The sequence below is a fragment of the Ammospiza caudacuta genome, chromosome Z, assembly GCF_027887145.1.
Source record: "Ammospiza caudacuta isolate bAmmCau1 chromosome Z, bAmmCau1.pri, whole genome shotgun sequence".
NCBI lineage: Eukaryota > Metazoa > Chordata > Aves > Passeriformes > Passerellidae > Ammospiza > Ammospiza caudacuta.
The window spans coordinates 74283542-74310636 of record NC_080632.1 but is presented as its reverse complement, the minus strand read 5'-3'; the positions used below and the strand labels follow the sequence as shown (position 1 = coordinate 74310636).

At 38.3% G+C, this 27095-nt stretch overlaps 1 protein-coding gene across 2 annotated transcripts; it reads right to left on the bottom strand.

Annotated features, from left to right (window-relative positions):
• Positions 1-776: 776 nt before the first annotated feature.
• Positions 777-22562, bottom strand: PRKAA1 (protein kinase AMP-activated catalytic subunit alpha 1). 2 transcript variants are annotated; one of them, XM_058823296.1, is made up of 9 exons: positions 22364-22562; positions 16614-16755; positions 14685-14778; positions 12840-12984; positions 11082-11169; positions 9976-10200; positions 6415-6901; positions 5910-6036; positions 777-3867 (listed from the first exon to the last, which is right to left on the bottom strand). In XM_058823296.1, exons 1-9 carry the CDS (start codon positions 22494-22496, stop codon positions 3623-3625), a joined length of 1686 nt encoding a protein of 561 aa, XP_058679279.1. In that variant the 5' UTR covers positions 22497-22562; the 3' UTR covers positions 777-3622. The 2 variants fall into 2 exon arrangements, with proteins under 2 accessions (XP_058679279.1, XP_058679280.1); XM_058823297.1 differs by lacking the exons at positions 11082-11169; positions 14685-14778; positions 16614-16755; positions 22364-22562 and having other exon boundaries at positions 12840-12927.
• Between the last annotated feature and the right edge of the window lie 4533 nt (positions 22563-27095).

Below are 27095 nucleotides of genomic sequence, written 5' to 3'. Positions count from 1 at the left end.
GCCGACCGCCCTGGGACAGCAGCTACGCACCACAGAGAGGCGGCTCCGGCCGGGAAGGCCCCTAAGGAGCAGTGCGCCAGGCTCACAAGCACGGCTTTTTACACGGGGGAAAAAACCACCACCACAACTAAACACACACACACACACACAAAAAATAAAAAATTAAAAAAAAAAAAAAAAAAAAAAAAAAAAAAAAAAAAAAACAAGTCCCACCACACTCCAGAAACCATAAATGCATTTTAAAAGCCCGATACAAAACAACAACAAAAACCCAAACAAGAAAAAAAACACCTCAACCCCTCTCCCCCACAAAAAAACCCCAAGCACAAACAAAAAAAAAACCTTAAACAAAAAGAGAAGACAGGGTTTAGAACTGCAGGGCGGCAGTGTTTAAAACTGGTCCCTGCTTGCAGGGACCGATACCAAGCGAAAAGCCCCATCCGTGATGGGAGGGAAAGGCTGAGTGAAGATGCCAGAGGAGGCGCATCACCACAGGGGCACAAAAGACGCGATCAGGGTTTGTTCCATCTCGAATTCCTTTTCTGCCGCAAGAGTTCACAAGATCGAGGGGGAAAAGCTCAGTCGGATCAGGCGAGCACAGCTAGTGCACCGGCCTGGCCAGCTGGGAAATCTGCTGACATTTTTGTCACGTTGCTGCTTTTTCTATAATTGTAATAGCTGTTGCTTTTAAAACGAGCATAACAGTTCTTGTCCACTTACATATAACACTAGAAAACAGCAAACACACAGTTTCAAACAAGATGGTTCAGTATTTTATGTTTACTTAGTTTTTAGTTTTGAAAGGTTAAAAAGTTACACAGTTAGAAACAAGCATTTTTGCCATTCAGCTTTGTCAAAAGAAATTAACAGGAAGTAGGCACATCTTTGTTAAAGAACAGAACTTTGTATCTTACAATGGTAATCAACTGGTAAAATAAAATTTAGTTCGAAGTTTGTATTAAACACTCATATCAAGACAAACATGAAAGGATTTTTTTTTCTTCATATTGCACCACCAAGATGAATTTTTATCCATTCCTATTGATTTATACTGCACATGGACAGCCCAGATTCATCCATGTTACTGAAAAAATTACAATACAAAGACAAGGTAACTCATTGTACTCCATCAGGAGTAAGCTTGGGAATACAGAGTAACACACTTTACCAATTTGTGTATCTGCATAAGCTGCCTTACAACTCTGGCAGCTCTCTCAGTGAAGTTTCATTTCACAGCCTATTGGCAGCTTCTAGTGCAATCCTAAAGGTCTGCAAGATCAGTAGGAACATGTGAAGAAAGCAATTTCAACAGCAAGATCTACAAAGCATAAGAAAATCACACAACAGGCAACTGGGTTCAACTGGGTTGTTAGTGTCCCTTTCTACCCTTCCCCCTCTCCCTATAAAAATCTCAATTCAATCAGAAAACCTTTGGCCATCAAAATTGATCTACCATAAAAATGCACTTTTATTTACAACTACATATATTGTACACTTCTGCCAGAAATTGTTTTAACTTCCTGATACCAAAACTAAGGACAAACCAGGGTTGTCTTAAAGCACAAGAGGGCTGAAAAGGTATATAAAATTAAGAACTATTTTGCATCTTTACACCTTGCATGTGTTGTCAGCATTACAAGGAGCAGATAACATTTATAAATAGTTCAATACATGCAAGTGATCCCAAAACCAATTCCAGATGAGGAATTGATACAATTTAAAAACCTGTGCGTTTGTAATGTTTATACAAGTGCAGTACTTAATTCCAAAATAAAGGGTAACAAAAATGAACACACTGATTTATTCAGTACATCAGTACCAATTCATACCAGACAAAAGACAGGACTTCTTTGTAGGATTTGCAACTGGTCCCTCACATTGGCATCCTAAAATTTTGGGGCTCAACTTCTGATACTAACTTCCACTTTGGAAAATCTTCCAAAGATTTAAAGTACAGTGATACAGCCAATGTCCCTACAGGGACCATCTGTGACACGTGAGGATAAAAAAATGAAGTTGTAAACTTGTACCCACCTCTGAGACAGACCTCACTATCACCCAGTTCAAAATACAGCAGTTCAGGGGCTTCAAAACAGCCTTATGTTTCTTCAGATTCTGTGCATGCAAATTTCTGAGCTGCAGCCAGCTGGCCAGAATTTAACTGTCCCTACATCTGTAGCTAGCAGTTTCCCATGGATAAAATCTCTGCCATTGGCAAGAATTTCCACCCATGTGAAGAGTCCAGGTTTCACTGCTCAGTAATGCCTGGAAGTTCCAGCCTCTTCCTGGGGGAGCAACCTTTGAAACTCTGTAGGTCATGAATTTTATTTTGAGGCAAGCATTAAGTCTTGAATGCAAACCATGGCTAATTATATCCAATTTAAAGAGACTAAAGATATTCATGCAAGTACTACCTGTGATTTTAACATACAAAGTTCAGTTTTTTTCCTGAACTGCTGCAAAAATCATAAATGCAGAATGACTTTTATTATGGATAATTGCAATCTACAATTAAAAACTCTAGCACTCAAGTTGTCATGACAAGTTTTCAATGTTCAACTGAAAAGTTAGACTGTTTGATTCAGTTAAATAGCTAAGTTTCCTACACAGGTTGCCTGGGAAATATTAAAACTGTGTATGTGGTTTTCACTTCATACTGAATACTATATAATATAAGTTAAGGTGATAACCAGCTGTATCAAAGTATAAACATATATGTTAAAACCCTGTAAATTTCAGATTCTGGAATAGCATGAAACAGTCCTTAGGCTCTGCTCTTAACTCCAGGGACATGTTTCTAAGGAAAAGGATTCTTGGTCTGCAGTTACAGTGGGGAGCTGCTGTGCTGCTACCACACTAAGATAACGTGTACAGATAAGGAGGAGCTCCCTGATCAGTTCTCCACAAAGAAACATTTTGGTTTAGCCCATGGGATGCCACATCTTCTCAGCATTAAGTTTTCTGCCACTGTTATGGACTCAATCATTCTACTCACTGTCCAGAGTTTTCACCCTCAATTACAGAGCACCTACACATTTCCAACTGGCCAGATTTGCATGCATTTAATAACACTTTTTGTTAGAAGTAGTACATTATAACACATCATCACATTCTTTATTATTTTTTGTCAAATAAGGGGGGAGAAACATAGCAGTTTTAACACATTAACATCTGTCAGGAGATGCTGATACTTCTGTATCAGTCACAACTGTAGAGGGTGACCAACAAATCATACTAAGATCACTGAACTAGGACGTATATGTTAACTTACAGTGCATCAGATATATGTATAACTAGATAAAAAAACAAGGAGGTCCATCTAGCTTAAATGTTATAGGCAGCCTATTTTGCACTCCAGGTAAAATGTTACAAATGCTACCCAAAGGGCATCTTATTTCCTGTACCTGTGTTATGCTATTGGACAGCAGGCAACCAGAATTCACTCCAGCTTCAAAATAATACATGTTAACTGCCCATAATTTTTATCCCCGTGCAAGTTGCATTCTGTGGCTAGCTTTTTCAGCGCCTTAGTTAATTTCACTTGATTATAATTGGAAGCATCTATGATTCCTATGATTTAGGCATGCTTATTGCTCTAAAAGAAATAAGCCCATCTTCAAAATTACTGTGCAAGTATTTTAATAAGATTTGCACACATCTCAAAAAACTCAATTGTATGACTCCCTGGTCTTGGAGTTACGTCAGCTGTAGAAGAGTCAAGCGAAGAGTTGACTGATGAGGTAAGGGATGTATCCGCAGATTTTCCTTGAGCATCAGCATCTGAATCTTTTTGACAAGATTTATAGTTGCTCACAGAACCTGATCTCTGTGGAGTTGCAGTCCCAGACTTCGCTTCAGCAATTTCATCTGGAAACAAGGGAAGAGAAGAGGAAAATTTGGTTAAAAAAAAAATTCAGTTCTAGGAAGAGCAAATATCACCCTTCTCACACTTCAATATCTTGTCTTTTAAAATCTTGATTAATAAGTGAACAGCTTTTGCAAACAGCATTTGATACAAAATAAAAGCTCGTATACATAGTAGCACAACAGCAAATGTTCTTATGCTAATTCTTTCTGCGCTCTGAACCGTACTTCAGAACTATTTACACCTAGTTTAGACTAGAACTAGATACTAGTTGTATTTTTCATGAACTGCTTTCAGCAGCCAACTGTTCAATTTAGGTTACTCAAAACAAAACCAGGTCAGCATCATAAGATTAAGTTCAATAGCAGTTTGCAGATGTTTTTTCTACAATCTACTTTATTTTTATTCTATTTTTGTTCTCTTTTGGGTATTTATAAATTGTTATTATTTGTATTTTATGATAATTCATTACAACATTATACTTGTTAGCATCTTCACTCATTTATTCTTCTCTTTTGAAAGTTTTTTACCATAGAATGTATATTTAGGCTGCAGCAACTGATCTCTACCTTCAGTATGAAGAGAAAATAATTTCATTTTAATAGTAGTGTTCTGATGAAGCATCTCTATTCTTATTTTAAATACTGAACATTAACCTGGCTCTAAGCTGGCTCCTGAAAATTATTTCAGGAGAAATTGGTGAAAAGGCAATACCTCTTTTTTACACAAAGCTACTTAAATTTACAAATTGTTAAAAGAACAAAGAACCATTAACTATGGCAGAGAGAAGGAATGTCAGATCAGTTTAACTACTGGAGGAGATACAACCCAAGGGCACAGATTTGTTCTATTTCCTCAAAAGTGGAAACCAGAATTGTAGCAGGCTGCCCTCCCAGAGCTGCACAGCTCTAAGCAGTCAAAAAAAAATTCCTTTTTTCCACACAATGTTTTCCTAGGCATGTCATCTACACCAGTGGCAGCAGGTAACTTTCCTTTAGTCTACTATGCCCATAAACAAGTGTTCGGTCTCTTTTAGCTCCTATGCTCACTTCATCTAACCAGGCTTTGTATACTGTTCTACTGTCACTCCATAAAATGTATTTTTGTACAGGTTAAACTATATGCTTTCAAGATTTTAGTTCCTTTGAGCACAAAATTCCTACCTCAAATTTTACCTGTTAGTAGAACTGGTGGGTTAACTTTGCCTTACAGCTGATATCTCAGAGCAAAGGGGAAGAAAATTGGAAGGGCAAAAGTGAGAAAACTCACAGGTAGAAATAAAGAGTTTTAAGTAAGGTGTTGGGGGGGAAAGTGATGCAAAGGCAACCTCTCACTATCTCCAAGCAGGCTGATGCCCAATCAGTCTCACGGTTACCTTCCCCACAAGCCCTTTCTTTGCTAGGCATAACATAATATGGCATTGAACATCCATTCGTTCAATATGGCTCAGCTCTGCAGAGCTGTTGCTCCCCTCCCAACACAGTAGTGTGGAAAAAGAAAGGCTGGATACTATGCCAGTGTGTTTTCAGTACTGTTTTAGTCACAGATCCAAAACAGCACCATGTGGGCTGCTAGGAAGAAAATTAACTCCATCTCAGTCAGACCCAGTACAACGAGGTACAGTCCAAGTCAAATTTAAATGCCTAGATGTCACACTTATCTTCACTAGAAAACACTGTTCACATGCTTACTTCTGATCTGAATTAATGTTTAAATTTGGGGTAAGGCTCCAAAGGCAGCCTAAGTTGCCTCTCCTCCAACAATCCTGTCCCTTTTGCACTACTGTTTTGGTTCTGATGCAGACAAAAAATAGAGCTCCTCAGGAGCTGACATAGCAAAAAAGCAAATGAGATGCAGCAACTAAGCACATATCACAGGGACACTAGTCCAGGAAGGAATAAGGAAACACTAATACATGTTAGATTGATTTAAAATAAAAAAAAGGGCAACACTTACTTCACTTCTAAATAAGTAAATGATGACATGTTTGCAGATAGAACGATTTCACCTAGAACTCAATTAACTTAAGTAACTCTTCACATACCATCAATACTACGGAAGTCCAGTAAGTATGTTCTGCTGTCCACCTGGTACAACTGGAGACTCATTTTGGAATATGCACTTGTTACTGGATTCTTCCTCCGAACACGCAGATAGTATGGATTTACAACCTAGTATGGAAGAGATTTGAGTCAGTTAACCATAACTGCTTGAAAATCACTGCATACTGTTTTTGTCCTTTCAACTCACTAGTATTTATCAAGTGATTTCAGACTTCATTGCCTGTTGGACTTGGGGGTTATTGGGATTTTTTTTTTAGCCAAGAGAAATATATTCCTGCATCCCCAAGAGAAAATTTTAGCTTTTTTTTCCCTGTCAGCATGTACATTCTCCCCCCAACACCCTTCTGGCACAGCAAACACCGACAGCACAGGCACATGAGATTAATGCCAGAATACAAAAACAGTTTCAGTTGTCTGGGCTATGTAATTACACAGGTCAAACCAAAATGCATTGTTGTTTGCTGTAAAGGTAATTTATTTTGTTACCTTCCATTCATAATCCAGTTGTTTAATTGCTCTACAAACTTCAGCCATGATATCATTTGGTCGACTCTGACTCCGTATCCCCAAGTGCCATTTAGCCCGCCTTACACCCTGGTGCTTTGACTTCTGTGGATTCAGCTCATCAAGGGTGTGGCGAGGGCGTGGTGCTTCAGCTACTAAAAATGGCACTCGTTCAGGGTGAGGGCGAGACAGGTGGTGATCATCCAGAAAAGAATCTGGTGGACTTGTGGCCAAGTAGAAGTCTTTGGCCTCGTTCATTATTCTTCTGTTATCTATAATGAGGTGATAAGCAACAGCCAGAGGATCCTGATGATTTCGGCTGTACAGACAACTTAGCACTTCCTCTTCCGTGCACTCAAACTTCTCACACACTTCTTTTAAGGCTTCATCATCAATCATGGTAGAGCTATATGATGGATCTTCAGGAAACAAGTATTTTGGAAGATCCTGCTTAAACCATTCATGTTCCCTAGATTTAAAAATAAAAAAAATCTGAGTATACATAAGTAAAGAAAACATCTTTAACAGGAAATTCCTTTAAAATATAAAATTAATTTTAGTCTGTGCTGGAAGAAAGAATAATGGTTGCCAATCCAAGACCCTTGTAGCACAGACAATGAAACAGTACATAAAATAAGCACTGCCTGCACAAGATTTTACTAGACATTTTGCAGGAAACTGAGAAAAATGTTTTTGTTATCTCACAAATTGCTTAGTGATAGGAATCAGGTGGTTACTTTCTCATTTATAATTTCAGTACCTTCCTCCTCCTGTTCTTGTAACTGTTTTGCTGCACAAAGAGCTGATCCTTCTGATTCCCTCTCCTGTTCCCTTCTAGAAGCTTCTTCATTCCTGACCAAACAAAATTACTTTTTCTTTGGGTGTTTACTTTTAGTTATAGGAGCAAGTGATATAGTTGAAAGCTGGGTTTCTGTCCTAGCCAAAGTGTCTGTTGATATGTTTTCAGACTCAAAAATCCCATCTTCTCTTTGAGGGTGCTGGTTAGTATTGAGCAATGTTCAACAGGAGCAGGCCATGTCCCAGCACAGTGTTAATTAGCTGGGCCTGTTTGCAACAGCATCATTCTTTCAAACATTCTATCACTTCATCATAAAATGCCATTTCTATCATGTCCTACCTGCACATTTTTTCCCACGTGCCTTACGACACATAACCACACTGCTATGAGGCCTGGGAGATGTTCCAAAATAGCTTGTAAATCTTCCAAAAAAAGTCTAAATTATGCTCCTAAGAAATACCAGTACAAATATTTTGACTGCCCAAGGTTTTCAAGATACTGAAATTATGGCAATGAGGGAGAAAACATCACAGAAGAATGTAGCGAAGGTGCCATTCTGTATTTGCTGCTCAAAAAAAAAATCTTGGACAAAGATATGTAATTGTTAATTGTCTCCCTAAGATGGTACTCAAAGGACAGTCACAGCTTCAGTAGCAGTAGAGAGCCCAAATACCAGATGAAGCTCAAGGCCAATGTTCTAATTAAAAAAAAAAACCCAAAAAAAACCCAAAAAAACCCACAAAAAAACAAAACAAAACCACCTCCCCAAAAAGTCACAAAGCACTACATAGCACAGCAAATTGCAAAAAGTCTCCTAAATCTTCAACACGTACAGCAAAAAATGGAACATGGAAGACATCCTATAAATCAATATTGAGAACAGAAAAATCAATAGTCTTACAAAGAACCATTATACAGACAGAATTTATAATTATTTTATCTAATATGCTCTGTTCAAATCTGTTTTTAACTCAACACCTTCAAGCCCCATACTGGGTACCAAACAGGATGGTTACAACTGCTTTAAACCCAGCCAGCAACTAAGCACCGCACAGCCACTTGCTTGGTCCTCTCCAGTGAGATGAGCAGAACCAGAAGAGTAGAAGTGCAAATAATTTAAGGGTTGAGATAAAAACCAGTTTCATCATTAGAATTAAAAAAAAAAAATTCTAAGCAGAAAAAAAATCCAAAAACACAAGAGAGGTGAAAAGGAAACCCAAGAAAGACAAGTAATGCAGATAAAAACAACTGCTCATCACAAAATGTCTGATGACCAGCAGACCAGCCCCATCAGCCTTCCTCTTATTTTCACTGCAGACTATAAACCTACATGGTTTGGAAAATGCCTGTGCTCAGCTGGGGTCAGCTGCTCCAGCAGTGTCCTCTCACAATTCCTTGTGCACCCCCAGCCTGCTCTGTTAGGACAGTGTAAGAAGCAGAAAAGACTTTGTCTCTGTGCAAGCCCTGCTCTGCAGTAACTACAACATCCATCTGTTACCAAGACTAAATTCAAAACACAGTTACTGTGAAAAAATTCAACTCTATTCCAGCCCAAACCAGCACAGTGAACTAAACTCCACTCAGTGTGATCCTGAGAACACTGTGCCTCAGCAGGAACGTGCTGAGCAAAATATAGTTTAATCAGAAAAACAGTCCATTTGGAAGCAGAAGAATATTTTTCCCATATCACAACAGCTATAGACTCAGCCATAGCTGGGATGACTGAACCCAGAGGAATACTGTTACTGTTCATGGCACCAGGCCTTTCCCCTTGCATGAACATACATACAAACCCCTAGAAGAATTAAGGTATTCAAATAAACTCAGTTTGTCCTTTAAACTGTGAGGTGACATGTCATATGGGTAATAGGACAGAGCTGTTCCAGATTCAAATTCCAGCCATGCTCTGTAACCAACATTTTTCAACATCTGTTTCACACCACTCCTTTACCACAAACTATTTATTTAAGACAACTGAGGTTGCTCATTTCCTAACTTCCAACCCTAAAAGGAGCAGCTTTTTCACTATGGTAGTATAGCAACACTCTTTCCTTAGAGCTTCTTGCGAAGAAAATTAAGCTGCTGCATAAAGTACATTTGTCCCAGCTACCTTTATTTAATTTGATCCAGCGCACATTTGTCAACACAATCAACTGCTCCAGAATTATCTCTTGGAATCTGGAGCCCATGACGCCTCTCTCTAACTACAAACTTTAACTTGTCAGTACTTGGTGAAGTATTTACCATTCATACACAAATTCATGCCAGTGCTTTGAAGCTAGAAATTGTTGCCTTGCATGTGGCATATTCACAGTTTTAACAAATAACTTTTCAGACTCTGAAGAAATATGAATAAAACCAGTAGTTATCAGATTAAAGAGACATTTACAGTAGAGAGCACTAGTTCCTAACAGCAAAGACAATTTTCTTCCCCCAGATAAGTCTATATACTGTAATTTTTGCAAACCATTATGCAAGTAAACAGCTTTGCTATGGCAGTCTTAAACCTAAAGTATCTCAGAATTTCCATATATAGTATAAATAATTTGTTTTACTACGATCTCCAATAGATACTTAATTGTCTACTGCAGATCAGCACTATCAGAGCTAAAACCAAGCCATCACAACCTGAATTTTTCATCTCAGTCTAGAAAATATGGACAAGCTCTATGAATAACTTCTTTGTTCTGCATATTTGTGCTACTGTAATTCCAGCATGTTGTGATCAGACATCAGCGTTTTACCTAATGTCTCTGATTGTTGCTCTTTTCATTGGATCCACTTGCAGCATGTGCTTCAAAAGACTAATTACAGATGGATTCAGGTACTGAGGGGTATAAAAGATACCATCACATATCTTCTTAAAAAGGGTTGGCACATGATCATCATCAAATGGAAGTGTTCCACATAACAAAGCATAGAGAATAACTCCACTGCTCCAAATATCTACTTCTGGACCTGCATATAACCTGTGAAAAAAAAAATTATTAGTGATTTGTGTTTAATACATTTAGATATGTTTTCTGTCATTTTTCCATTGTCTCACAGTAATTAAAAGCATGTGAATTCAGGACAACTGATTTTGCAAGCACTATACCATTTCAGTTCTATCCTGTAGCTCCCTTGAACCTCAGTACTCTTCCCTTTCTAATATATAAGAGAGGACAAGTAAAGTTTTCCTGTCTAATGTGTAACAATAATCCATAATGCAATTTTGCACAATGGCAAATTGAAAGAAACATGCATCTACTACTAAGAAAGCCCATGTTATATATTGCTATCAATGTTATAGAGAATCTGTGCAAAGTCAGTTATCCCCCAAATTGTGGCTGAAAAGTTTAAGACAAGTCCATATAGCTGAACATGTCACATATTCTGTGCCCCTGCCAGAATAAAAGAGACATCTGGCCTCCAATCAACAAGAGGCAATATTAGAGTAGGTAGCTGAAAGCAGATTTGACAAGCATGGTTTACAAAAAGGGAAGTTACCTCCAAAATTAGTATCTACTCTGCAGCATGCATTTCACTGATACTCAACTTCACAGCAGACTCTGCCTGAAACTCTGCACCTCAGCTTCCAAGATCTCAGCTGTACACGAGATTTTTACAGCAATTCAGGCAGAGTGTACACAACACATTTGGGGCATTAGACATCTCACCTCTACCTTACAGGAACTATTCAAAGCTAGCTCACAGAAGCTTTAAACATTTTAAAAATTATCAATACCAATATCAGCCCTCAGTTTCTCAGCATAAAGCTTGTCAGCTGAACTACTTTTGTACCCTTTAACATCAAGTAGCAACATGACAGAAGTACATGCATACGTGTATCCAATATAAAAGAAACTACCTTCCAGAAATTACTTCTGGTGCAGCATAGTTAGGGGAACCACAGCTTGTTCTTAAAAATTCTCCATCTGACATCATATTTGATAGACCTGAAAGTGTATAAGAGTAACTACTAAAAATTGAGGGAGCAAAATTATTTCACACTGCATATAGCACCTAGAACAAACCACTAGTGATTCAAATTAGAAAACTAACAGATTTATTCCAGTTAAGAAATAGCGTTGTTTGGAATTATGGAATTTTATATGAGCATGCCACATAATCCTCCATGTATTTTATCAGAAATCCGAGTAACATCAATCCATTACTGCCCACAGCCTAGAGATATTTGAGAACATATTTAGCCCTAACTAGAACAGCTAAATTTGGATGACACAGGCATGACAGAGAAAAAAGTTGCTCAAAGGGAGATGAAACAGTATAGCAAGACAGGATTTTGGTCATTAACAAGAAAGTACTAAAATTCCTATTTGCTTCTAAAATGCCAAAGTGGGAAATGCTACCAGAGGATTCCCTAAAATTCTGTTAGAGGTTACACAGAAGAAAGGAGTAAACATGAGGAGTAAACGTCACTTAGGAGTAAACATGAATTTACTACAATTTACACCTGTACATTATGCACCTGGTTCCTGCATCATGGCAGTTTAGTAATTTGCTTTTCAGATACTCTGTAAGTGCTTTAGAACCAGGCCACCTGCATTCACCAGCACTCAGTATAGTCTAACAGCTGTAGAAAATTTCTCCTCGTTTCCTCAGTGAGGCTGCATGATCAAGACTACCATAAACCAAAGAACTCAATCTCAAGAACAAATTATGCCCTTTTATGGGTCAGCAGGGAATGTGGAGGGGAAAGAGTACAGCTTGGCTAGCTTTCATATTCTAACAAACAAAAACTTTTATTAAGCTCTTGTTTAATACACCGCTCATGAATAAATGAGTGCTACAGTTTTACTGACACTAAGTTACAGGAAGATGTTTTTGTAAGTTACTGAACTTCATTTCTTTACCATGTGAGCCATTTCACCCAAATAATTTCTTCACATGAGAAACCAGTATGATTTCCAGGGCCCACACAGTTGAACACCATACTTTTAAAACATACTTTGCATACTCAGCATTACCTAACACCTTTCACAGGAGACTTACAGGTATTATCCACAATGTCTACAGAGATCTGTCATGACACATCAATATGGATACCCCCCTTACTACGCTTATATGTGATTAGTCAGGTGAGGTTTCCTGACTCAGATGGTTCCAAGACCCAGCTTCAAGGCTTCTCTGCAGCTGTGACATGAAAAGCTGGCATAAACAAATCAGGAAGACTAGTGTATTTTTCTATAACACTGTAGCTTCTTGAAGATGATGAACTGCCCCTGCACTGTTCTTCCAGGAGAACTAAGCATCTCATTTTACAGATGGTGAAACAAAAAAGGAGTGAGTTTTGAAGAAGGTCAGAAACTAAGTTCACTTAGCATTTCAGACAAAATATTGTTAAGTGAAACCAAACTAATCAGTTCACAATTTCAGCCAGTCACAGAAAATACCTCAAGAGAAAGCAAGAAAGCTTGAAATGAAAACAAGTTCAATAAATGTGCAAGAACATTATTTTGCTTTACATCTATTTTCTTTATGTTCCTCTGTTGTATCCCACCACACAGATATTAAACTATACATACTTTGTTCAACATTTCCTTTTGTTATTAACAAGATCTAACACCAGAAATGCAATCAGATAGAAAAATAAAGCAATACTTACCAAAGTCAGCTATCTTAGCATTCATGTGTGCATCAAGAAGCACATTTTCAGGCTTCAGATCTCTATGCACTACCATGTGCCTGTGACAGTAATCCACACCAGAAAGAATTTGCTGAAACAGACGTCTACTTTCCTTCTCATCAAGCTACAACAGACAAAGATTTTAAATAATTAAGAGACAGTGGAAGTTAACTTGTTTTTCATTTTTACTAGCCAGAGGAAACTTTCCCATTACCTAAACTATGTATAACTATATATAACTCTAAATTATACTTATCATTTGATAATTTATATAGCTTTATAGATACTCTATCAGAACTAGTAGCAAGCAGCTTCATATCTTATACCATGTTTGTTTGTACCACAGCTGTAAATTGACTCAAACAAAACATACCCACTTACTCAGAAAGTCACTGGAAGTTCTTATTGACACTTTTGAAATTGCTCACTAAATAGAAACATAAGCACTGAAACATTTAGCTTTGTATAACTGGAATCATCAGTTTGATATTTAAGCACAGTGCAAGACTTAAGCTGGCAAAAGCTGCTGAAATGCAAAATGCTACAGAAATTATTAACTTCAGATGCTATTTATGCTCTCAGCAGCTGGTCACAAACAGCAGACTTAGGAGGGTATTTCATACAAAGACCCATAATCCATATCAGTTTGTCCCAGCAACTCTAGTATTCTACATATCTAGTCTGTAAAAAGGGACTTCAGATTTTTCACGCAAGCTGTTCTAATAGTAGAAGACAGTAATAAGGGGACAATGGTCACTTTCTAATAATGGGATATATAAAGAAACAATTTTCAGCTCCTCCAATTGGGTACATATCCATCTGGTTTATTCCCAGCCACTGTAAATTAACAGATTAGTAGAAAGGAACAATGCTATGACAAAGTCACACATGAAGATTTTGAATGTGTTAACATATAACCATTTCTACTTTCAAAAAAAAAAAGTCAAAAAATATATTTTAATTGATAGCAGCAAAATTGAAACTGAATACAAGAAAACACACCCACATTTAACAAGGTGTAACCAATACCCCTTGCTCCCAGCCCACGACAATGTGGTTAGCTTAATTAATGCCACTTAGTGAGGCAAGCCACCATTCTGTGACCATGCAAGTCATGTGTTCATCCCCTCTGCCTCATTATCAGGTCCTGGAGGTCCTGTGAAACAAATAAACCAATTTTCTTCTTCCCTTTTCTTCTTCCCCTCCCCACCAGCCTCAAGATTCCCAGGTGCCAGGCTGATTATCTGCTGCATTACCAGCCTTTAGTCCTCAGGCACAGAGCCATGGATGACTGTCATGGCATACGGAACTGCAACAGCAGCCAGAGTTTGATGTCTTTAACACCAGCTATGAGTCCTAAATGGGAATGAAACCTGGGACTTCTCAGTGGCCACAGACCCCTCCAGCACCCTCTGCTTCCTCTGAACTTGAGTTCATCCCTAGACTTTCTAGACTTTCAAGGCTAGACTGTGACTGTTATATGAATACAGCAAAATATGCTTTAAGATTTGACCAGATGTACAGAGGGTCTAGGGGAATAGACACCCCAAATTAGGTTGTGTAAAACTTCTGTACTACACTACTTATAAATTATAGTATATTCATTCTGCTCATAGAAATCCTGTGCTACTCTAATTATAAATCTTGTGCTACACTAATCATAATATTCTTTTGAGAAAAGAAAATTTTTATTGTACCATTCTGATAAAGATACCCAAAAAGATGCCCAAAAATCTGTCCCCTCAGTGTGGAGTGACACTGGAACATTGCAAATGCAATAACAGAATGCAAGTCCGTGATTTACAGAGCTGGACTACTTCTTACCCTTCCATTTTTACAGATATAATCAAACAGTTCTCCTCCTGAAACATATTCCATCACCATGAAAATGTCAGTAGGTGTACTGATGACCTGGTACCTGATAAGAGAAGGTATCTATTAGTCTACGCACTCAGTAAAACACTAGCTACATTTGGTTAAAACCGAAGTCATACAAAAAATCAGATAAAAAATACACTTTAAAATAGTTGCAATCAATCTACAGCTACTGGAATGACAATATTTCTCAGAAGCTTTTTACCTTCCTTTCATTATGTGATACCATCTTTGCAAAGACTAGCAGAAAATCTGTAATCCATATTAGGAATATCAGTCTTTGCTCTTTCAGAGGGACAAGTGATTTCTTTAAGACTATAAGACTGTGTAAGACAGTGCTGCCTCATCAACAGCTTGATGCAGTGAAAAGGGACTTCAAAAGGACTTTGCTAGTACTGCAAAAATACACACTTTTCAACATCAACATGCAAAAAAATTTATTTGCCATAAATGAAAAAGTGTACTTCGAGACTAGGAAAAAATTCCTCTTAATAATTATGAATATTAAGAGTATTGATCTCTGGTTGTTATACTTTTATCATTCTACTTCAATTATATTCTAAAAACACAACTTTGAAGCTTTGAAATAACAAGTTTAAGGACAAAATAAAAATTTAAGAAATTTTTTTTTTCTAATATCCTTACCTAAAAATTATTTCATTTATTCTCTTTACAGCATTCCACATGCAAAAGAAAAAAATTTTCCCTGTGATTCCTTGAGAAAGAAACTGTCATCTCAAATCTGCTAAACTGGCTTCAGTTTATGTGTAGGAATGTGTAACAAGCACACATTCCTCTTTCACCTTGGTATGTCACTTGGTGCACTGACACTCCCTATTCTGTTCTGGCTATGGGTATGCCCTTTGGACCCATTCACAGATTAACTGAAAGCACTATCAATTCTGCTGACAAATCAGCTCAACAGCCTTCTGAAAACTAGCTCACTGAAGAAGTGGGTGAGTTGACCTTACACAGTGTAATTTAGCTTCAGTGTAATAGCTGTTGCTCAATTAAAGGGAGTGCAGAAACGTGGCATCTGCCAGTGACAGTGGGGTAGACAAAATTCTACCAACAAAACAACCACCCACATCATGACTAAGACAACAGAAGTCACCCACACTCTGAAAGTGCAGAATATTTTAACAGGAAATTAGAGTCAAAGAAAATCAATGTTACTTATAATTTATTACCACAGACGAGACATGAGGGGTCTACTCTGGGACATAGTTTTACTCTGAAATCACTGATGAACTATTGATCAACTAACAGATGTAATCAGGCATATTTTAAATACTACATTTAGACAAAGGGTAGCCACTACACTAAAGATTTCTGAAATAGCAATCATATTTATTAAACTTTACATCCTTAATTCAGAAAAATGTTGCAGAGCATCACCTACACTGAAAAAACATATCAATGACCAGCACATCACTAAAAACACTTTGAAAAGACGTAATAAACTTGCTATAGAAATGACCTTTACACTCTTGCTCTTAGTAACTCATTTTCCAAGCAGGGGGAAAACAATCAAACATAAACAGAAAAAAAAAAACTGAAGTAGCCACTAAATTCAGAGATGACTGCTACCAGAAATACCTGTCATGTCATTACCTTTCATACACCTGTCCAAAGAATGTCTAAGCAAAGATCTAATGGAAATTCTCCAGCCCGCAGTAAAACCCAGCTTTGTAAAAACACATTACAGAGGGCACAGTTGATACTTTGAAGCTGGTTACTTTTCTGACAAGATAAATATCCTTATAATAATAAGTAATACTACTGTTTGTAGTATTGCCCTTTAAATGTGTTTCAGAGCAGTGACAGCGAAAAGAGATTACTACCTAAGTAAGCTTGATTACAGTAAGCAAAACTTACAGCTTAATTATATGAGGATGCCTGAAGAGTTTGAGGTTCTGGATCTCCCTGCGGATTTTGCCTACAACATCAAGGCTGCGAATCTTCTGTCGATTCAGGATCTTCACAGCAACCTTATGCCCAGTTAGCTCATGTTTTCCAACTGCAAGAAACAAGGAAGTATTTAGTCAAGGTTTTCAATTGCTCAGCTAACACATTGTTTCTCCTTTTTGAATGTAGCCAAGTTAAGACACTAGCATTCCACCTATCCCCATTATCTTTAGGAAGGTTGCAAACCTGCTGATATGGAATTTCTTCAGCCCTACTCCAATTTCTTCCCCAATTCTATCATTAGAAGATGTATACATGTAAGAAATTCCTTAATCCTAAGCAGCAGGAGTCTTGTAGCATAACATTTTTTGTAATATTGGTTTAAAAAAAATAAATAAATAAAGCAAGGCATATCCCCAAACCCTGCCATCCTTGCTAATTAGAGAGCATTTCCACTCACTGTGTAAGTCACTCCAAGCTTTTGGCTTGCTTGGCAACCCACTCAAACATGTTTTCCTGCACCTCCTCTACTTCATCTGCAAGGATCACTCCTATCACTCCCTCAAGAAGCCTGCTTCAGCAATTGCTCTGAATTACCACTGTAAGTACCTGATCAGTTTACTTATAAAAATGTATCTATCCTTGGAGCAGTCTGACAGCTCCACATTCTGTGCAGTTAACACCAGAGCTTTATTCTGTTTAAATAAGTGGTAAATGTGATGAGAAATGCACAAAAAATAGAAACAAAGAAAAACAAAGAAAAACATGCAACCTAATGCATTCCTAGAAGTGGAAAAGAAACTAAGGATGGTTTCACTGTTCTTTAAACAGAGAAACTAAAAAAATATAAACTATTTCACAGTTAGTTACCGCTCTTAAAGTCCTTAACTTTGCAAGTGCTATTGGGAGTAGACACAGCAAAATCCATGAGAATACTTTTCTTAAACCCAAAACACGATCACAGATGGAACACCAAGAAGCTAAGTATCTCTTTTACTAGAATGCTTCTCTGTCTGCATGGCTGCCACACACAGTGATTATAACATCACCATTTATTTGCCCCCCTGACTTCTACCTTCCAAAGATAAGCCAGATTCTCCAGACACACACATGGCTTATCCTTGTCCACATGAATAAACATTTGTAACAGAACTTGCTGAACACAATACTCACTCATTTGGGTGCCTACCCTCACTTGGGAATTTAAATAAGCCCTGGGCTTCAAGATTTATTTTTATATATCCATGGGAAGCTGTGATTAAACAGCAGTGATGCACAAAAATCTTTCTGTGTTCAACAGATAATTTGGATAGAATAAACAAACACCCATTGATCTGTAAGTCTCATTCCAGCACAATACACCTTCCTGCTGCCTTCTGCCTCTATATCAAGCTAAAAACCAATGCAAGTGAGAAGTTCTTAGCAGAGGCAGAAGATAATGACAAGCATCTGCATGCTTTTTCTTACAAGACAGCCACCTATAAAATTAAGCAGTCTGAATTCCTGTAGGGAACTAAACAGTGGATTACCCAAGACCCAGAATCATCACAATGCTGCACTGAGATACATTTAGCACATGGAAAAACAAAAGAACTCTGATTAGGATGAAAAGACATCCCCTAAATTCAGAAGGGCCAGAGTAAACAAAGTGCTGGCCAGGCATGTTTGCACTACTGAGGAATGCAGGACAAAGCTGGAATCCATAGCAAGTTCTGGAGAGACCACAAAGCAGCGGCAGGTGAGTGCCTAGAAATGTATGAGAATTATTTGCTTTGAACCAGATTTACAATCAAAGCAGTTACATTCCCTTTATTTTCTTCAAATGTGATTGCAGTTTAAAGGAATTAAACAAATTATATCACCTACGTTCAAACACTCAGGAGTAAAGAATCATCATAAAAAATGATAAAAATTAGAAAAGCAACTACTCTAATTGCAAAGTCTTTGCTCATCTATAATGGGAACTGATGTACACCAAGATTATTGGAAAAAAAAAAGAAACTCAAAAAACAAACAAAGCAAACAAACGAACAAACCACCCAAAAAACCCCTACAACTTTAATCAGTAAGTTAAAATGTAACATTGGTTTTTGTTAGTAAGAAACAACTTCTTAGAAACCAAGCAAAAACCTTTTGGTCAAACACATGAATCTGCATCTTCTTTTGTTGTACAAAGTACATTTAAGATGGTGTTTATTACAGTAAGTAGCATACATATTTGACCAAGTCTACAGCTTAGGACACAAATACACAGTTCTGATATGCACTGGGTTATAAAATCTCCTTTTTAAGCTGCTTTGCTTCATTTCTGATTTGTCAGTCTACCTTAGACTGGAATTCCTTTAGCACTCAGAAAAACATTAGAAAGTAATTTATTAGCTACAATCTATGCTCAACATGCAAGGCAAATAAGTAAAGAGCATTTCAAAACAATTTTCTTTCAAAGCAATTAAACAGTAACATTTGCAATTGACTGAAACCAACTCTAGCTGTCACAGCCTTCAAAGCTGCGAGCCTCAAGCCTCAATTTTATTCACTGACTGGGAGAAAACAAGATTTTCTGCTTCTTCAACTCCACTATCTCTGAATAAATTATTGTAATGAAAACATACTGTGGTTCGGTGCCAGTGCAGAAAGATCCCAAAAAGCCTATTCTCTTGCTTAAGACATTTCAAATTCAATCTCTATTTTCTTCAGAAACGTTTGGCTTATTTTAATTCAACTTGAAATTATAACAAAACTAGCCTTTTAAGATACATGTAGCTTTTCCTGGATACAATTCAAGGTATCTGTTACCAGTAAAACAGCAGATGCCAACTGGTAACAGACTGCAGACACTTTTGAATTCAACATTAGGATAGAAGTGAAAGCATCACCCCAGATGATAACATCATGTAGAAACATAAGCAGACAGTGTTACCTTCCTGAAATCTACTTTGCATTACCACTTGATGGAAATTTTACCTATAAAAGGGAATGCACCCTAATCCTCAACTAGCTATCAGTCTTTCAAAATAATCTCTGGGGAAAAAAAAATTAACAGATCTAGTATATGCCTATATTTCTTTTTTTTCTGACAATACTAATTGCCTTCAAACTTCACTATGGCTTTGCATAGCATCAAGATTTTCACGACAGTGACAGAGTCTCAAAGCAGCAATGACTTATTATTAACTGTAGAAGCACAGGAGGAAGAGTCCCTATCTTGTTCAACAGTTCTTCAAATGGAAAAAAACTTATTTTGAGGCCATGCAGATAAATACCACATACTTATGAAATACAGGTATCAGTCATTAAGTTTTTAGAGAAAAAAAGTAATCTGAAGGCTATGCTGTATTTCATGAAACTATTTGTAGCAGGCCAAAAAGCCAATCCAAAGCTCAGAGGGAAGCAGTTTTAAAGAGTATGATCTATACAAATACTTTCACTAACGTGGGAAAAACCCTAAACAACAATAGTTTGTGCTGTGCAAAGCCATCTTGCTGCACAACATTAGATACCATACTGACTTGCCCTGTTCATTTCCAGGTGTGTCATTGCTGCCTTGACCCAGACCACTTGGTTTGCAGTCTATACAGAACAGTGGTGATACTCTAGATATAGAGAGCTGGAATGACTATTGTGTACTCAGAGCCTTAAGTAACATCCCTTATAGTCTCAGTAAGGACCACTGGGAGCCCTAATACCCTTCCTTTTATCAAAATAACTTAAAAAAAAAAAGTATCTGGAAATAAGTTTGCATCTAGTTTCAGTAGAAAACATTGGCAGTGCTAAAAAAATTGATGGAAACAGGAATAGATGAATTTACACTGAATCCTAGTGAACTCTGAACATGAATGTGTCTCATACAATTGGTTTATATTCAGTATTCTGCCACGTCAGCTTTCCACTTTAGGGACATTTTAGCTTTGTCTAGATGATGGCTAGGAACAGCATTTCTGCAACTGCCCATCTGAGGCAGAGTCAGGTAAACCAATTCATTCAGAGCAGCACAGCCAGGTGAAAATGATAAAGTGGACAGAATCACACCAGCGACAGCTACCAGCAGCATGAATTCATCTGAAAGCGACAGCAGGAGACCTTTCACAATTGCCAAGTAAAGCACTGATCTTCCAGTTCGATTTTTTTTATTCTAACAGTTGGCTGCCACCACTGTTAGAATAAAATGTTCACTTAGCCATTTGCCTGACCCCCAAAATTACATGAACTCAAGGTACATCCTAATTGAATTTCAAGAAGTGAATGTTTTTCACCTTATGTATATTGATTAAACCATATCACCAGAGAAGGAAATTATGAAAACAGAGAAACAATTGCAGATCCGGTATTAAATGAAGAAAATGTGTGGTCAAGAGGAAAATCAGTGCATCATAGATAAAATGTTCTTTATTAAGCACAGCTGAAGCAAGACAACAGTACATCATATGGAGACAAGAAAAGCAGTACTGCAACAGTGCTCTCCTAAACTGAGGATCATACTAGAACACTGATAGTATGTCAATCCTAGTCTTCTGCAGTGTGCTGGATAAAAAAAACCACGGAACAGACACAGCTTTGACCCCTTCCCTCAAGCAGGCATCCTTCCATGAGGAAATAGAACCTAATGCTCCTCTGCTGCATTACTTTTTTTTCCTCTACTCAAGGAAGTACCAATTTCAGTACAGAAAACAAATGGTACCCCAGCTGCCAGATGGGGCTGGGGGAATTTGTCTCTGCTCCCAAATGGCTGGGGCTGTCCCTTTTATAAGCTTCTCTTGAAAAAGAGACTCGAACGACTGTGCTTTCCTAGTATTTTTTACTGCCTTCCTAGAGCAAAATATCATCCTATTTACTATACATTATTAATTTTCTTCAGAACATGTCAATAGCTAAAAGAGCTTGTGCAGAGCACATACAATGGATTATCCACACTGAAGAAAAAAAGCTGAGTTTTTAATGCACCTATTAAGTTAACAAAAAAAAAACCAAAACCTAAAACACCAAAAAAAAAACTCTAAACCCCCCCCCCCCCAAAAAAAACGCACAACTCTTATGAAGAATACAGCCTAAGCCTAGCTCTACTCATTTGAGAAAGGATGTTTTTGGATTTGCTTACCCCAACATTTGAAGTTTTCACAAAAAAACGCAGCAGGCACAGTGTAAACTAATGCACAGTCCTGCCATCTGCGGTGCATGGCACTATGGGGAAGTTTAAATTCTACGTTATTTCTACTAGCCTTCAAATAAGCCGTATAGCATCCATAGCCCTACAGTGGAAAATGTTTAAATATGAGCTGAAAAAAACAAACTTTGCCAACCACTGGTCAAGCAGATTAAACATTAAGTTCTTCCGTATCTGCACATCAGCTGTGTTACCAACTAATCCAACTATCCCGGGCCCATCTTTTTAAATTTATTTCTCTGTAGAGAGAGAAATCTTGCCTTCCTTACAAGGGCATCGAGACTTCGTACTGGAGCATCAAAATGCAATACACGAAGCTCCGAGGATTTAGACTCCCTGCTTTCGCTACATGGCCGGTGTTGTTCTGTACAGAGGCAGCCCTTAGCTCCCAGCGGTTGTTTCCGCAAGCACCGACGAGGAAGCTGTTTCTGCCCCAGCCGCTGCCTCCTGCAGCGGGACCGCCAGTCCCACCCCGGCGGCTCAGCCCGCGCAAGCCCCGCTCCGAGCGGCGCTCCCGGCCGCGCTGACGGGCCGCCAACGGCCCCGCGGCCCCGCTCACCCTTGACTTTGCCGAAGGTACCGACACCCAGCGTGTCGCCCAGGATGTAGTGCCCGATCTTCACCCGCCCGTGCTCGTGCTTCTGTTTATCCGCCACCGCCGCCATCTTGAGGCAAGGGCTGAGCCTGCGCATAGCGCCCGCGAGCGCCGGGACAGAGCGCCGGCGGGGAGGAGCAACCACAGAGCGCCCGCCCGCACCCGAACCCGGAAGCGAACGGCGCACAGCCCGCCCGCCCGCCCTGCCCCAGGACGAACCATTGAGGCTCTCGGGGGAGGTCAGGCCGGCCCACGGGCCCTGCCCGGGGGAGAGCGGGCCGTGCCCGGCTGCGGAGCGCGGAGATGGCGGCGCGTACGGGGCTGCTGGTCAGGAGTGGCAGCCCTGCAGCGAGGCCGCTCGCATAAAAATGGACCTCCGAAATCTCCATTTGCAATAACCTTGTGTGAAAAGTACATATTATATGACTCTGCGCAGATATTTACTATATGTATTATGTTGTATTGATTAGTAGTGCTGTATTAACATTTTAATGGTACGGTAAATGTAGTTTTGTAGTTAAAATGTAACTTTTGTAGTTAAAATAGAAACTATGTATGTGGGATTTTTTTTTTTAAATAAAGGATTGAGATGTTCGCACCAGATAGCAGCCACAGGACACCTAAATCTTTCAGAGAAAGAGAATGTATTGCTCCATTATCAGAGAAACTAACTTCTTCCTGCCTCGCTCAGCTATGAAGACGCCGTCAGGATTAAGAGGAGGAAGTTGACGATGACGAGACAGAATCCTGTGTTTGAATGGAATTTATGCATCATGTATGAGGTGTATGAATATGCAACAGGCTATTGCTTTTAAGAGTTAATCCTCTGTTAATGGGTGTCCTTTTTTGGGCTTATTTTGCCCAGAAAGAGGTACCCGGATAGTTCGTAACTCTTTGTTTTTTATTGTCTCGTATTGTCCTAATCTCAATTGTTCAAATGTTTATTACTCTAATTATATTATTATTTTTATAACCATTTTATTACTATTAAACTTTTAAAATTTTAAAAACAAGTGATTGATATTTTTCACCAATTTACTTGTAAATTAAATCCGTTTGTTGTCCTCAGTTCCTCTTCCCACATCCTGATCTTATTATAGGAATACAAAGTAGAGTCTCAACTCCACCTACCTTGACCATATATCTTGCCCTCTGGCCTTGCCAACCACTCATGCTGCTCATTCACTTTGCATTTAAACCACTAACTTGCCTTCCATTCCATGCATTGGGTATTTTCTCTACACCAAAGACCATACCTCTTCTTTTGTTCACTGTAACTGGATTAATTTTTTTATTCACATTCCAACTCCGCATTGAAAGAAACACATAAACCTGGAGAAGAAGTGACTATTGGATGGGTATTTCCAAACCGAGATATCATCAATTGAAGAGGAAGGTTATGGGCAACTCCCATGCCTTTACTTCCTTTCCCTACTACTCCAGACTAAGACTAACTCCAGACTACTTCAGACTAACTGAATGATTAAATCTAAAATGGTTTCTCTTGCCTCCCCTACACACAGCCCCTGAACATGTTTGCAAATAGATAAATACATCAGACAGCAAGAAATTTTGGACAATTTTATTATAGTAATGGTCTTAAATCCAATTCAGACAGCCTTCAATATTACTTATGTTATAGTCATTAATTTAACAGTTGGAAACCAGAAATTCTGGTCTATGCAAAAATTGTGTTTAATTAAATTTTATATTTAATTAAATTGTATATTTAATTAAATTAATGTTTAAATTGCATATTTAATTAACTAAATTCCTCTATGGTAATGGCATAAAAAATTTTGTAGGCAAGTAACCCTGAAGGGTGTTCCTACTCAAAGGATAAATCTTCATACCCTCACTCTGGAAAGGGAAGGGATGTGTCAGAAGTGTGTCCATTAAACAGTGGGACTGAGCTCTAACAGTATATAAAGCACACCTATAAAATGATTGTCAGTCAGAAGTTTCTAGGTCACCTGTGTCAGCTCATCAGCCTTTAGCTCAGCAGCTTTAATTCAGTTATCATGATTTGTGTGTTCCTTTCTCGGGAACTCGGCCACATCCTCATCAGTGCCAATTTCTGGCAGGAAATACTGTTTTTCACATCCTCAGGATGTTTAATTTTGAGCAGTTGAGTCAGGCTGCTCTCAGTATTCTTCAACACCAAAACAGTGTGACACCCCTCCTCCATCCACCTCTGATAACTTTTGCTAACAAGAGAAAGTTTGAGCAATTCACCCGACTTAGAGCATCCTGCTATACTACAATAGTAACATTACACTAAACTACAATAAAATTGTACAAGCTTTGAAGTGTAATTATAAAAATTATTTAGCCTGATGTTAGATCTTGGCCTCTAAAAATTTTGTACGTCACAACTAATTAAACATGCACACAAATCAGAATGTACAAACCAGCATAGTTCATGATCAGAGACTTTGGGGAAAAAGGCTATCAAATTTCAGGGTGGGATTGGATAGCAATCTAACATCAGGAAAAAAAACTCCCTTTTGTGATGTGAAAAGCATTACTTTAACCTTTTGGAAACATTCGTTGTAGTATGAGGAGAAAATCATGTGTTGAATATCACGCTGGGAAAAAAAGAATGGATTAAGCCATATCTAGATGAAGAGGGAAAAAATATTTGGGATGTCTGCCGACATCTTGCAAGACACTTCTTAGTGTCTTGATACCAAATGATTGCAAGTTATTTTTCGCTTCAACTCAAGCTGCTGTCCTGATCATGACAACATAATGAGAATTCGAAAAGCTCTACAGATCTATACTACAAAATGATATCATTTAATGAATTACTAAGTAATCTCTTAATCACTTAGATACCAGAACATTTTAGAAAATTAAAATAAATGAGCTGTTAAAGTCAAGATAGGAACTAAACTGTAGAAGTCATTCATTACTTTTATATTTACAGACAAAAGTATTACCAAAATATTTTGAGTATTACCAAAATATTTTGTCCATTTGTACTGTGACTTTTATGCTTATGTCACTGCATTCAGCTTTACTCAAAGTTCTTTGTTACACCTTGAGCATTAACTTGCTTTTAAAGAAAGCATAAAAGCATAAAATCTACAATAGATAAAGTCTCCCAGGCTGAGTCAAATCAAGCAAAATCTAGGCCAAGCCTTATAGTAAGATCACAATGGATTCATATTTTAATATTTGATATACTTATGTACAATACATAAGTATTTTACATAATTAAACCTACACATCTTACTTGAGCTTTACTCAGTGTGAAGGTAGTGATAAACACTTTATAACACTAATCAGCAGCACTGCTTCCTCTCTTGCCTTTTGCATATTAGACTCATAAGACTGAGCTTTTTTAGCCAACAGCACAACTTTGAGTAATGTATTGTTAGGGTGTGGGATGCAGATTGTCCTCTTAGAGTAGCTGTAGGAACAAAATATACCAGAGGAATTCCTCCATGAGTCTTTGAGGCCAGCTTGCTTTCTGATAACCTCTCCATTACACTATTTATCTTGAAAAGCCCGTGCACTACTTTAAAAACACTTTTTGTATTTGTTTATTCACACTGGGCATGCCTCTACTTTTAAGACAGAATTTTAAAACAAAAAATGAACTCAAAGCTGACTTAATAGTTTCTGTCAGTTATCTCCATAATCTTATTTTGAGACGGAAAATTGCTGCTAAGTTCCCCTACTACAGTTTATTTCTTTTAAATGTAAATTGTTTCTATATTTTCAATAATTTATTCCCACTTGTAGGAAGACTCAGGATACTCTAGTGTAAATAGAGTGGAAACACCCCCAGCACTGTTACCCAGGGCGTTACAAGTGCCACCAGTGTGGGACCCAGCACGTGTGACACACAGGGAGCCAGTGCTTCTGTGGTTCAGGGACACAGCAAGGCTTTCATGACACGAGTCTGCCCGGACACTTCAATGCCATCAGGGCCCTGGACAGCTCAGGGCCAGCAAGGAGACCAGGAGTGGCAGATGATGTAACAATCAGACAGTACAAGAAAACAAAGGATTGAAGACAAAAGGGAAAACATTCTCAGCTTTACTAACAATATGAAAGGGGGAATGCTAATGCAGGTTGTTTCTACTAGCTGGCATTAAGACTTCCTTGGCATCATTGGTGCATTTTGCAAACAGGCACATGCTTCTTGCCCTTTTCTCTTTGACTTCTGACTCTACATTACCACTGAATGTACATTTCTTCTACAAGAACTCAGCACTATTTCCACTTTCCCTCTCCTCCCCCTAAAAGAGTATGTTTTGCCCAGCTCTAGGCTTCTATCGCTTCTGCTGTTTCTAGCTAAGTGGAAGACACTGCAGAAATCACAGAATCACAGAATGGTTTGAATTGGAAGGCATCTGTAAAGATCCTCTAATCCAACCTGCCCTGCAGTCAGCCAGAACATCTTCAACCAGACCAAGCTGCTCAGAGCCCAGTCCAATCTCTCCTGAAACACTCCCAGGGATTGGGAGTATTATAGCTTCTCTGGGCAGCCTGTTTGAATGTCTCAGCAGCCTCAAAGAAAAAGACTTCCTTTTACATAGCCCGAATCTACTCTCCTTTAGTTTAAAACCATTACCCCTTGTCCTGTAACTGCCCTACTAATAGGTCTGTCCCCATCTTTCTTCCAGGTCTCCTGAAAGTTTTGAGTGGCTTCCTGGAGCCTTCTGTTCTCCAGGCTGGACAATCC

Coding starts and splice junctions, on each gene's coding strand:
- PRKAA1 (XM_058823296.1), bottom strand. CDS start 22,496: ATGCGCAGGCTCAGCCCTTGCCTCAAGATGGCGGCGGTGGCGGATAAA. Junction 11,170..12,839: donor TGCTAAGATAGCTGACTTTG/GTAAGTATTGCT, acceptor ATACACTTTCAG/GTCTATCAAATATGATGTCA. Junction 6,902..9,975: donor GCAACAATCAGAGACATTAG/GTAAAACGCTGA, acceptor TTTTAAATCTAG/GGAACATGAATGGTTTAAGC.